The 11,537-nt window shown below is 45.6% G+C and overlaps 1 protein-coding gene across 1 annotated transcript in view; it reads left to right on the top strand.

Annotated features, from left to right (window-relative positions):
• The first annotated feature begins 1,124 nt into the window (after positions 1-1,124).
• ALK (ALK receptor tyrosine kinase) overlaps positions 1,125-11,537 on the top strand; it is a 586,654-nt gene continuing 576,241 nt past the window's right edge. The window contains exon 1 of the mRNA XM_081000090.1: positions 1,125-2,281. Within this exon, the coding sequence (XP_080856216.1) occupies positions 1,624-2,281 (658 nt within the window). The 5' untranslated portion in view covers positions 1,125-1,623. The remainder of the gene's footprint in view (positions 2,282-11,537) is intronic.

Raw genomic sequence — 11,537 nt, 5'->3', positions numbered from 1 at the left:
GTCTTCTTTATTCCCTCATCTGTGTTCTATAGAAGACGGTGATTTATATCTTGTTAGGGCACCAAGAGAAGCCTTGAGTTAAAGCCCTCCTATGCACATCCTATTTCATAGGGACTTGTCCCCCTCTTTTTTCTTTCGCTTGATCCGCTTAATCTTTTAATGCATAATTAGGGAAAGTGCACAATTGCAAATTTCCCTTCAAGGCAGGGCTCTCTCATTTGCCTAAAACAGCCAGCCTGTTCTGCCATCAGCGAAATGAACGAGGGAGAGAGAGAGAGCGAATGAGAGGAGAACGAGAGCGAGCGAGCGAGCGAGCGAGCGTATATCTCATTGCTTTTCTCAATGGCCGGCTGTTCTCCAGCTCGCGCCTCCCTCCCACTACCTCTGTTCATTTGCATAATGAATTCCTCCGAAATGGCCATTGGCTGCCAGTAGCCGCGCTCGTGCGTGATGTCAGCGCTCACAGGGTAATGCCAGGGTTGTGGCGGGTAGTTGGAGCCTGTGAAAAATCTTCGCAGCGGTGGTGCCCGCAGATAGAAGAGAGCGAGGCTGAAGCGCCAAGCAAACGTGGAGTAGGAGTCTCGACTACCAGCAGCGGCGGCGGCGGCAATAGTAGAAGTAGCAGTTGCCTTTCCGGCTGGAAGCGAAACCGCGAAACCACCACGCTCTTCCCTTCAGAAAAAGCAGCGAGAGAAGGAAGGGCGGGCGGGTGGGCAACCGGGAGAGAATGAGCGTCTCACCTGCCACGGCGACCGGCCAGCCTGAAGAAAGCGACGGCGAGTCCTGAGGTAATTCGAAAGGCCCGCTGTTCCCGCCAAAAAGGAGCTCCTCCGTCACCTGCCAGGGCGCAGGGAAGTCGAAGAAGAAGAGCCCAGGCTGCGAAGGGAGCTCAGTGCCTGTTCCGGGCGACTCGGGGCCAAACGACTCGGGGGAACCTCCGGGCAAGGAGCCTGCGCCAGAGAACCCGGCGAGGAGGGAAAGGAGAGCGCTCGCCGGGGCCTGGGAGAGTCACGCCAGCGGGCCAGAAGCGGGGGCCCCGTCGCTTCCCGAGACGTCTGGACGACGCGGGACTTGAAGAGACGCTGCGCGCCGCCCCCTTGCAACTCTCAAAGCTGTGCGCAGAGGCGCGAGGAATCCGGAGAGAAGTGGTTCTTTGGCCCCCAGGAACCCGCCGAGGGGAAGGTTCCGCCCCCCCCCCCCAGACACCAAGCGGACGGCGGCGTTTGGCCACAGACTTGGCGAAGCGCGAGGGAAAACGCGCGGTCCGTTCCCTTGTTTCAAAACCAAAAACGAATCTCCGGCGGTCAGGGGCGCGCGCGCGCGTTCCTGTCGCCGCCTGCCAGCGGCTGGGCGCGAGGTCGAGGCAAGCGCCCCCGCCTCCACCTTCCTCCTGCCTCTTCAGGGAAGAGGCTGCCACAAGGATGTGGCGGGACGTTTAGACCGTCTCGGGCGCGTCTGGTGGCGGCGGTGATTGGAGCGCGAATCCGCCTCGTGTGCTGCTGGTGGCTCCGCTTCAGGAGGATCCGCCTCAGCGGCCAGTTGGTTCCCGCTGGTGCCTGAAGCGGGAGGAAGCTTACTTTTCGGACTCTCGCCTCTTCCCCGCCCGCTCCATTCCATGGCAAGATGAACGCCGCCGGTCTGCCGCGGTTCTTCTTTCTGGCCGTTCTGGCCGCCTTGGCCGCCCAAGCGGTGCCCCGGGAAGCGGGGAGCTCCCCTCCGGGCTCCCGCCCGCCGCAGCGGGATGCGCCGAGTTTCTCCCGGCAGCAGAGGAAAAGCCTGGCCATGGATTTCATCGTGCCTTCTCTGTTCCGGACCTACCTGCGGGAGCTGGTGCTGGGCGGCGGGGAACCCTTGGGCGGGTTCAAGGCGCGCTGCAGCCTGGTGCTCGCCTGCCAGCCGCTGCTGCGCGCGGTCAGCTCTTGGCTCCCCCGGAGCGGGTCGGCGGCGCCTGCTGGCCGCGCCAGAGCCCCGTCCAAGGTGCTGAAAGGCGGCTCGGTGAGGAAGCTGCGCCGCGCCAAGCAGCTGGTGCTGGAAGTGGGAGAAGCCAACCTGCGGGAGGACTGCGCGTGGCATCCTGCCGGGGAAGGAGCCCAGGCAGAGGCACGCCAGATCGAGTTCACCCTGACCGAGGAATTCAGCTGGTGGATCCGCTCTGGAGAAGGCAGGCTGAGGATCCGGCTGATGCCCGAGAGGAAGGCGTCCTTCCAGGGCAGAGAAGGCAGTTTATCAGCGGCGATCAGAGCCTCCCAGCCCCGTCTGTTCTTGCAGATGGCCACCAGAGGTGAGCAGCTGCTTAGCGACTTCTGCATCCGGACAAGATGCAGGGCTTCTCCCTTACTAGCGGGATGGGGGGGGGGTCAAATCTGTCCCTGGAGAAAGTTTGGGAACTCTACCAGGAATGAAATAGGGGGGGGGGCAGAGGTGTCTTTGCCTTCCCAGAGCCCACCCCTTCGGGCTAGGATGATTTGGAAACCTAATCTCAGAAACCTCTAGGAGGTATTCTGCTGCTGCCTCTAAAGTCGACTCTACTTCTTGTAGAGAAGTTATGTAGCTTATCACAAGAATCCACTGGAAAGAGTTTGTAATCTGCCCTGAAATTTCTGCACAGATCTTAAAATAACCAGTCACCACTGCAGGAAAGGGTGTGTATTTCTGAATGGAACTGAAAGAGTTGCATGGAAACTACATGCCTGTTGTGCTTGTCTAAATTCCTCTTCTCCCTTAGTTGCTTGGCCTTGTGGTGTCCAGTGCAAAAATATTGTACTGCAGGCTGATGGGCATAAGGCTCTGCAGTACTCTATTTGGGAACCTTGATCCTCACATAGTGGCATAAAGGGTTGTTATCGAAGGCAAAGTTCTTCCTTCCTTTGACCAGGAAGCTGCCTTCTCCCTCTTGTAGAAAATAATAAATGAGTAATCATTATCACTATGGTCTAAAAAGCATCTAGTTTGGTTCCAAAGCACTTTGGTTAGTCTACTAAGAAGCAGTTGGGCTGTGGACTGCTCTGGTTCTAGATGTTTATTTTATCTTGGGAGATGCAAGTGGTTCCTTGAATTTCTGTATCATTGGCTAACAAATCACTGTTGTTCCTGGTTACCCAGAAGAAAGTTCCACTGATTTCAGTGGGAATTATTTCCAGTTAAATGTACCCAGTAAAAGTAAACCACATTTTACAGGATTATTCAAGACAGAGAGTAGAGAGGGTCTTGAATCTCTTGGCCCTGGAAAAAGAGAGATACAAAATGAAGTTTTGATTGGATCAAGCATGTTTGTGAAAAATTGTGTGTGGTTTGAGTTTCAAGGAACTGTAGCCTAGAAAAAAGGCTTTATGAAGTGGTTGGTTGATAAGCAGGATGTATTTCTTTAGCTGTGGTTCACAAGTCTCTCTGGTCTCTCTAGTCTCATGTAAGTCTATAACTGCTAAAGCTGTCAACTGATTAATGACCAGTGACCAGTCTTCATTTCAATTTATCTCTTCTTCCATTAATTACTGGATTAAAATCAATATCTCTGCATTCCAGTATGTGTGTCTTAAACACATTCCTTCAATCAATAGATTCCTACTGACTGTTATCAGCATGCCGTAAAAAGTTTTCTGTAAGATACAGTGTAATTCAAATTCCTTGTGTTTAATGTATGACACATTAATTCAGTGAAACGGATGAAAATTTGTCCCCATAGCTTGCTTGTAAGGTTACAGAAATTACATTATGGATTACCTTGGGGATATAAAGTAGGATAACAGCTAACTCCTCAATTTTGTTGAACTACTGATTTAAGTTTATGCAGCCAATGAATTGAAGTAGACTAAACTGCTGTAAAGTAGAAGTATTTAGGTTTAATTAAATTGTATACCAGACTGCCAGTTTTCAGTTTACTGATTCCAGAGTAGTTCTGAGCTCCCTTGGGCAACTTTAGAGTAAATGGAGTGAAGACTGTACTGTGTGTTATGCACAAGCAGAGTATACTGAGAAGTCCCAGAATTTATTTCTTAAGGAAAAATGCCTAGACAGTGCATAAAGTCAATGCACAGGGACAAGAGACACATTCTTGGAAGAGAAGCATACACATGGGAAAACCTCTTAGTATCATTCTTCTTTTAATGACATTTTTGTTTCCAAAGGGAATACTTCTATATTCTAAGACAGTAGTGGCCAGTTGACAGCCTGCAGGCTGCATTCAGCCTATACTTTGATTCTCCCACTACTCTTTATACCAGGATGAAATCAGTATGAAAGTCCATCACATGACCTTCTGTTTTGGAATGAGATTGGCACTTGCTGAGATCTTCTGTTCAGGGGAGCATAAGCAAGATATCCTGGTGGCTGCAATGCCATCATTTCCCAAATTTCTCTAGGCCATGAATAGCTTTACCAGGCAGGGCCTGTCTCTTCTGACTGAAGAAACTGCCTGCCCCTCCTCTGAGAGATTGACTGATGACCATATATATTGATTCAGTCTCATTAACTCCTGTAAGGTTAGACCAGTGCAAGAGATGACTGAACTGCATGCCCCCTTGTTCCAATTGTATCCTGTTTAATTTCCTGATTTAAAAAAACACAGAGATCCCTTCTTCTCCCCATATGTTGAATGCGGATACGATCTAGACTGCAGCTTTTTCTTATCCCTGTCATTGAAGTAAAATTATGGTGTAAATTAACCTCATATCCCTTATAATGTGCCATAAGGACATAAGCTAGCATTTTATAATGCAGAACCCTAATCAGTGGAGTGTTAGTAACCCCATAGTTAATGGCCTGCAGAGCAGTCTTAAATACATCTTTCAAGAGAGTTGTATATTCCGATTGGTTCGGAAATGAAAGCTGAAGCATCCACCTTCTGTCTTATATAGGAATAAATGGTCCAGAAAGTTTAAAATTGCTGATAGGACTTCAGTGGGCACAATCAAGATTGAAAGCATTCTAACCAAAATAAATTGGGCAAGCAGGGCTTTTACTCAGTTTTTTGAGCTATGGTGATGGACCTCCTGTGGACACTTTAAAAAAACATGTTGCTGAAGCTCTGCCCTCAATTCCAGAACAATCAAAGATGTGATTTTCAGAGAAACAGATCCCACAGATCCTTCTGGTTACTATTTGGGATGCCTGTGGGTTATATTCTTTCCATATGTTACCTACCATTCTTCTGAGTGATTCTGTTGCTGGGATTGACAGTAGTTCAGACCTGCTGTTAGTTATATCTTCAAATATATTATATTTGCTCCGTGATTAAGTATGACCATGCATTTAGTTTGAAGGCATATTTAATTGATGCTTTGTTAATAACACAATCTACAAGCAGCAGCTCATCTACACACAAGAGCTACCAATGTTGTTTGCAGGAGCCAAGTTGTTGCAGAAAGGGCATAGCTGAGATCTTCCTTGCAAAACATGTAAGCAGTTGTTCAGCTTAATAGGAAACATGTTGCAAACAATGCAATCCTAAAGTCAACAATGCAAAGCCTTTACACTCTCATTGGTAAACAGTAGCCTTTTCCTTATTGCGTGTTTAGTGAGGAGTTCACAATTGCCAGAAGTTGAGATTAATAATTAACCTGACTTTATTTATTTATTTAGGCTGGCAAAGTTGTTCTTTGTGTAGATTGAGATTAAAATATTGATGGTCTGGGAAGCAAAGTGTAGCTGAACTCTGCCTCTCAAATGAGCAAGAAGTTCCAGTAAATGTTCTTGTTGCCTCAACTGTCACTCCAACCTCTACTCAGAACCCACTGAAGGTTATTTTAAAAAATTGCTTAGCTAAAGTCTATATCCTTTCCCTATTTAACAAATCACTCTGGAAGAGATTTCTATGAAGGATAATCCTCAGCGTGTGTGGGAAGTATTATTAAGAAGACAGTGAAAGATTGCAAGAAAAGCCATCTTAAAGGATGGCTGCAAAAGCTCTATGGAACACCCCGCAGAATGTGTCAACAAAAGTCCTTAGATGAAATGCTCAATTCTCAACAGTTAAGCATAACATCCCTTGTGTATGGGGGTTCTGTGCTGGGGTTCGCAACCTTTGCCATGGTGACTTTTTCTAAGGATGTTTGCAGCTTTCAGTAATGTTCTCAGCTTACAGGATGGGTAGGCAAACTACAGCCCGGGGGCCAGATCTGGCCCAATTGCCTTCTAAATCCAGCCCGTGGACAGTCCGGGAATCAGCGTCATTTTACATGAGTAGAATGTGTGCTTTTATTTAAAATGCATCTCTGGGTTATTTGTGGGGCATAGGAATTCGTTCATTTTTATTTCCCCCCCCCCCCAAAAAAATATAGTCTGGCCCCCCATAAAGTCTGAGGGGCCAGTGGACCGGCCCCCTGCTGAAAAAGTTTGCTGCCTCCTGCTTTACAGGGCCAGTTTACAGGCAGGAGGTCCTTAAGATTTAGCAATGGCAAACTCTGAAGATGCAGAAAACGTTATAACCTTAGATAATTCTAGTAACGAAGTCCTGGTTCTTACATTTGCCAGGGACAGTTCCGCTCTTGCATGGTGGAAGAGGGGGCTACCTCTAATTCCTCCACCATGCAAATGGCATCACATGTGAGTCACGTGCTCCACACAAACATCTATTCGTATGGATGTCAAGTTCACACAGTCTCCTTCCTCACTCATGAACACACGCTGTTGGGGAGAAAGGACAACCTGGACTAGGCCTGTCTGTGTGATAGGGCATTTCTGTGAGTAGATTGCCCTGCTCACATTAGTGTGGTGGAGGGGAGTGGGTGAGCATGCTCCTCCACCTTGGAAGGACAGCTCTAGCCCAGCACCAGTGAATGTATGATCTATATCAGGCAATGATCTATAAACCACTGGGCCATGTATTTCATCTATACTGTAGACAAAGCTGCTTGTTATAGTGCCAGAAATGTTTTCATTTGCTCCTTGAAGCAAGTTTGTTAGGATGTTTCAGTAATCTGTAGATAGTAAGGAGGATTTACTGATGAATTGTTACCAATATATTCAAAAGTGTATGTGTATAGGGGTGCATATTAAAGCACAGACAGTGCAAGCCAATCTAGAGACAATTCAGAAGGTCATGCCACTTTGATGTATGAGACAGACTGAGATGTTGAACAGTGTTCCTAATAGGAATGCATAGTATGTCCATTTGAGACTTCAGGGTGCATTTCTTCCTAATCTATAGCACACATGTAGACTAATACTAATTTAATATGGGGTTATGTCTGAAGCTGTTCTGGCGCCATGGGAGTGTAATTGCATTTTTGTTAGAGTTACTGTTATGCTCACACTTCAAAAGCACCTGGAATGTTGTGCTGGAGGATTCCCTCAGTCTAGGCTTTTGGTTCCTATTTAGACTTTCTACATACCATGAGTGGTGAAGTTCCTCAGGTTTTAAGTAGTCAGAACTGGCCACTAGATTTTAGCATGGAAATAAGAAAATATGGTGCAGACATATACCAACCTGAACAAAGTAAACAGTAGGAAATGGTTGGAGACCAGTATATAGATGGAATTGATTGATGTTTACAACTAGATTTCTGACCAGGATGCCAACTAGTGCAGAGTGATTTCTGACTTAGGACCTGTTGCATTTTGGTGGGTTTTGGTCTGAAACAACTTGCAATGTAAGGTTTAACATAACCTGGAGATGTCCAGAGAAATCTGGAAGTAGGTCTTTGGCACATCAAGTAGTTCATGATGTCATCAGCCTTTTCACATCCTGGAAGCTATAAAACATATGCTGATAGGTCTTGCATGGCCTGGGAATGTCTGTAGGTGCATACTTTCATCTCAGATCATGGTAGAGTGGATTGGAGAATGCAAGCAGACATGGGTATTAGCAGATGGTTTTCATTCTACTCCAAGCCCTGCTGAAACTTTCCAAATTGGAATGAAAGGACATTGCTTATACTTACATGAGCAGGATTCATCTGTCTTTTTGATACTGCCAATGCTAAAATAGCCATATTAGAAGAAAAAGGCAAATGTGTATGTTAAAACACCCTTGCGCAACATAGTAAATAAATATATCAACCTTACGTTCAAGATCTGACACAGAGAAAATGCAATATTAATGAAAAGTATATGAAATTCAACTGCTTCAAACGGGATAGCTGGAATTAGTTGCATGGATGTATAAGTACTTCCATCTTGCACCCATGGCAAGTTATTGGGTATTTAGGTTGCTCAGTTTAGTGCTAAACCAAAAGTAGTACAGTCATGCCTCATGTTATGTTTGCTTCATGTTACATTTTTCAGGTTGTGTCCCACGGTGACCTGGAATTGTCCGGAAAGGGTTACTTCTGGGTTTCGCCACTCACGCATGCACAGAAGTGCCAAATCACACTGCACACCTGCGCAGATATGGCGCTTCAGGTTGCGGGCTTTTCATGTTGTGAACGGGCCTCTGGAACGGATCCCGTTCGCAACCAGAGGTACCACTGTACTCACAAAGAAAAAGCATGAAATTTTGCATGGTGTTGTGAAATGACCTTCCTCTGCTGCCCAGCAATCTTCCATTTGGACTTTGCTGCCAGTGCTGACTGTTATTTGGGCTAGTGGGGTAAAGCAGAGGGACAGGCACAGTAATTGACTTCTAGAAATAGAATATGTTGACAGTTCTCCTGACACCAAGAAAATTCTCTGCCTGAATGTTCTCCTAGGTAGCTTGAGGTAGGTCACTGTGGCTCACTATGCAGTAACTCTCAGAATGCTTTGTTCCTGAATCATCCTTTGATGCCCTGTCTTCCACATTGCCTTCAGGTGCTACCCCCCTCCATGGTCTTTAATTCTGAAAAAAGAGGGTGGTTTTGCATGCCTGCCTGCTCCCTCTCCATAGATCTCTGTTCTTGGCACCACCCTGGTAATCAGTTTTAGAAGGATGGGCTCCTCCTTTTGTCCATGTTTTTGTGTTGTACCTGTGTAGGAGCCCTCCTAAATCTAGGCCTTGCTGATTTTGAATAGCTGCTGGCAGACTCCACAATAGCCCTACCCTTTAGGGTTTAGCCTTAGGATTTGTTAACATTATATTCCTTCACATAATATTCAGTGCGAAATATAGCACAGTTAAAATTCATTATGGATAAGCCACCAAAAAGTTAACACTGTGGCAGGTGGTAGTATTTCTTCCATATCATGTAGAATCTAGGAATCCTTGGAGAGAAAGTCTTCTGACAATGGCAGTCCCAAGGATGAGATGGATCAACTCTCTTTTCTATGCCACATGGAGTCATGGACACTGGAGTCTGCATCTCTTCCTCTGAATCAGACCCTGATGTTTGGATCACAGACTCCTTGGAAGATCAAGAGAGCTCTGAGATCCCCACAAACTGAAATACGAGGGTCTAGAAGACATCAACTTCTGTGGTAAAGGGCCCTTTAACTGACCATATGTAGCACTCAGGGAATGGAGCCTCTACCTAGCCCAGGCTATAAGATTTGCCCTTTGCTTCAGGGCATTGCTGAGACAACTTAGATCAGGCATAGGCAAACTCGGCCCTCCAGATGTTTTGGGACTACAACTCCCTTTATCCCTGACCACTGGTTCTGTTAGCTAGGGATGATGGGAGTTGTAGTCCCAAAACTTCTGGAAGGTCGAGTTTGCCTATGTCTGACTTAGATGTTCTGCAGGTTCACTAACAGTGGTCCTCAAACCCACACACTGGTCCCTCACCAAGGTGCTGAACTTTCCTTGCCTTGCCTTCCTGTTTGCTTTGAATCTTGGGGCTACAGACCTCCCCCTTGCTTGGACCATCACCTGTCCTTATGGGTGGGACCCCCATGGATCAGGAAACATACACAATCCTGGAAGCCACCAGACACTCTTAGTTTGCGGTTAGGTATCTTTATGTCCTATATGCTATGGATAGGACGTTGATCATGTGCTATGGATAGGCCATTTTTATGACACCCTGGTAGAGAAATATAACATGTCTGGGAGCAAATGAGACTCTGTTAGGAAGTAAATTCAGCCAACTTCCAGTACAATTCGGGGCTGATAGCAATTGCACTAGAGTAATACTGTAACAGGTGGTGTGTATACAAATCTTTAGATACTAATGCTATAGCTACGTATTTTACCCACATATATTGGTCTTATACCAATTTAACTAGCATGGCCTCCCACAAAAAAGCCAGTGAACTGTAGTTTGATTAAGGTGCTCAGAATTCTCTGCTAGAGCTCCCCAGCATTCCCTGCCCTGGAGAACAGAAAAAACTATCAAATCAGTTTATATCTAGTGCAAAGTCATTATTAAATCTTAACTCCTTCCCCAGCTGCAATTCCACTGAAAATGTTCCTGTGCTGGAATTATGCTTGAAGGTAGTCTTCTATAGGTGTGAATTAGGTTTTCAAACCTAAATGATGGGGTAGGATGGGGGGCTAAGAAGTAGAAGCTGCAGTTCAGGTGGTGAGGCTCCATGACCCTCCATGGTCTCAACAGGCTGGCCATTTCCCACCCCTGGCTTGGATCATATGATAATAATCATGATGGATAATTAATTTATTGCTATTCCTTTTGTTTGATTTTGTAATCCTGACAATAGAAATTGTGCTAAGAGTGAAATATTTAAACTGTGAGTGAGATCCTGAAAGCTACTGGCAATAACTACCTCATTCTGCTGTCTCACTATGGCTCTTACAAATCTGCTCTGTGCAATTATTTTGGTTGTGTTTAATTCTGTTGTATTTGCCTCATTTGAATGGGGTATAACTTCAGATGCAAGGCAACCTCAGCTGGTAATCTTCCTGTAGTTCAAAAGGAATATTTCCCCCATTGATTCTCATTGATGTCAGTCTAATGTGTAGGCATGCTTAATGTTTAAAGTGTGAAAATTCTCAGTTGGCCCAGTTATTAATCACCTGCATATGAATATGCAAATGACTTTTGCAACTATTGCCTTCAAACCTGCTCAGTTCCCACTGACTTCCATAGGATGTTAGTGTATACAATTGCAGTGTGTCTCTGTATTTCTACCATTAGTTGGTTCATGTTCTACATAGCCCATTTTTGTCAGTAATTAACATTCTCAATTTACAGATGAGTTCAACTTGGATTTGAACCCAAGTTTAAATTATAGAAACAACAACTACCCAATGGACCACATTGGTTTTCAATGGTCTCCACAGAAGTAAGGTTCAGAGAACAATTTAACTGCACTATGAACTATGCATGAAGAGCAGTTTCTGCATAACCTGAGCTTGGTGGAATTTCTAAGCAGTGCAGAACTGTATAGCCCTCAATTTCTGACTTATCTTGGTGTCTATCATAAGTATTTGTATGTCCGTCTCCCTCTAAACTGCTGGAATAGTTAAACGTGACATTTAAGTCATAGGTGTACCAAAATGTTGGTACAGGCTGTATTCCTGTATAGTAAAGAGATGCAGTTATTCACATTTACATTTGGGGAAACGTGGCAGAGAAAAGCTTTGTTTTCATGGATGCAAAGTGTCTTCAGAAGACAAGGAAGCTCCCAAGGCAGCACTATGACCATTGGATTATCTTCCCCATTGTCATTACCTATAATATGCACTGCTCCTGGCATGTTGTTTATTATGCTTCCGTTTGCTTAACTAG

The sequence above is a fragment of the Podarcis pityusensis genome (assembly GCF_964106645.2).
Source record: "Podarcis pityusensis genome assembly, chromosome: 3".
NCBI lineage: Eukaryota > Metazoa > Chordata > Lepidosauria > Squamata > Lacertidae > Podarcis > Podarcis pityusensis.
Note: the sequence above shows the minus strand (reverse complement) of the source record. Positions and strands in the feature narration are given on the sequence as shown.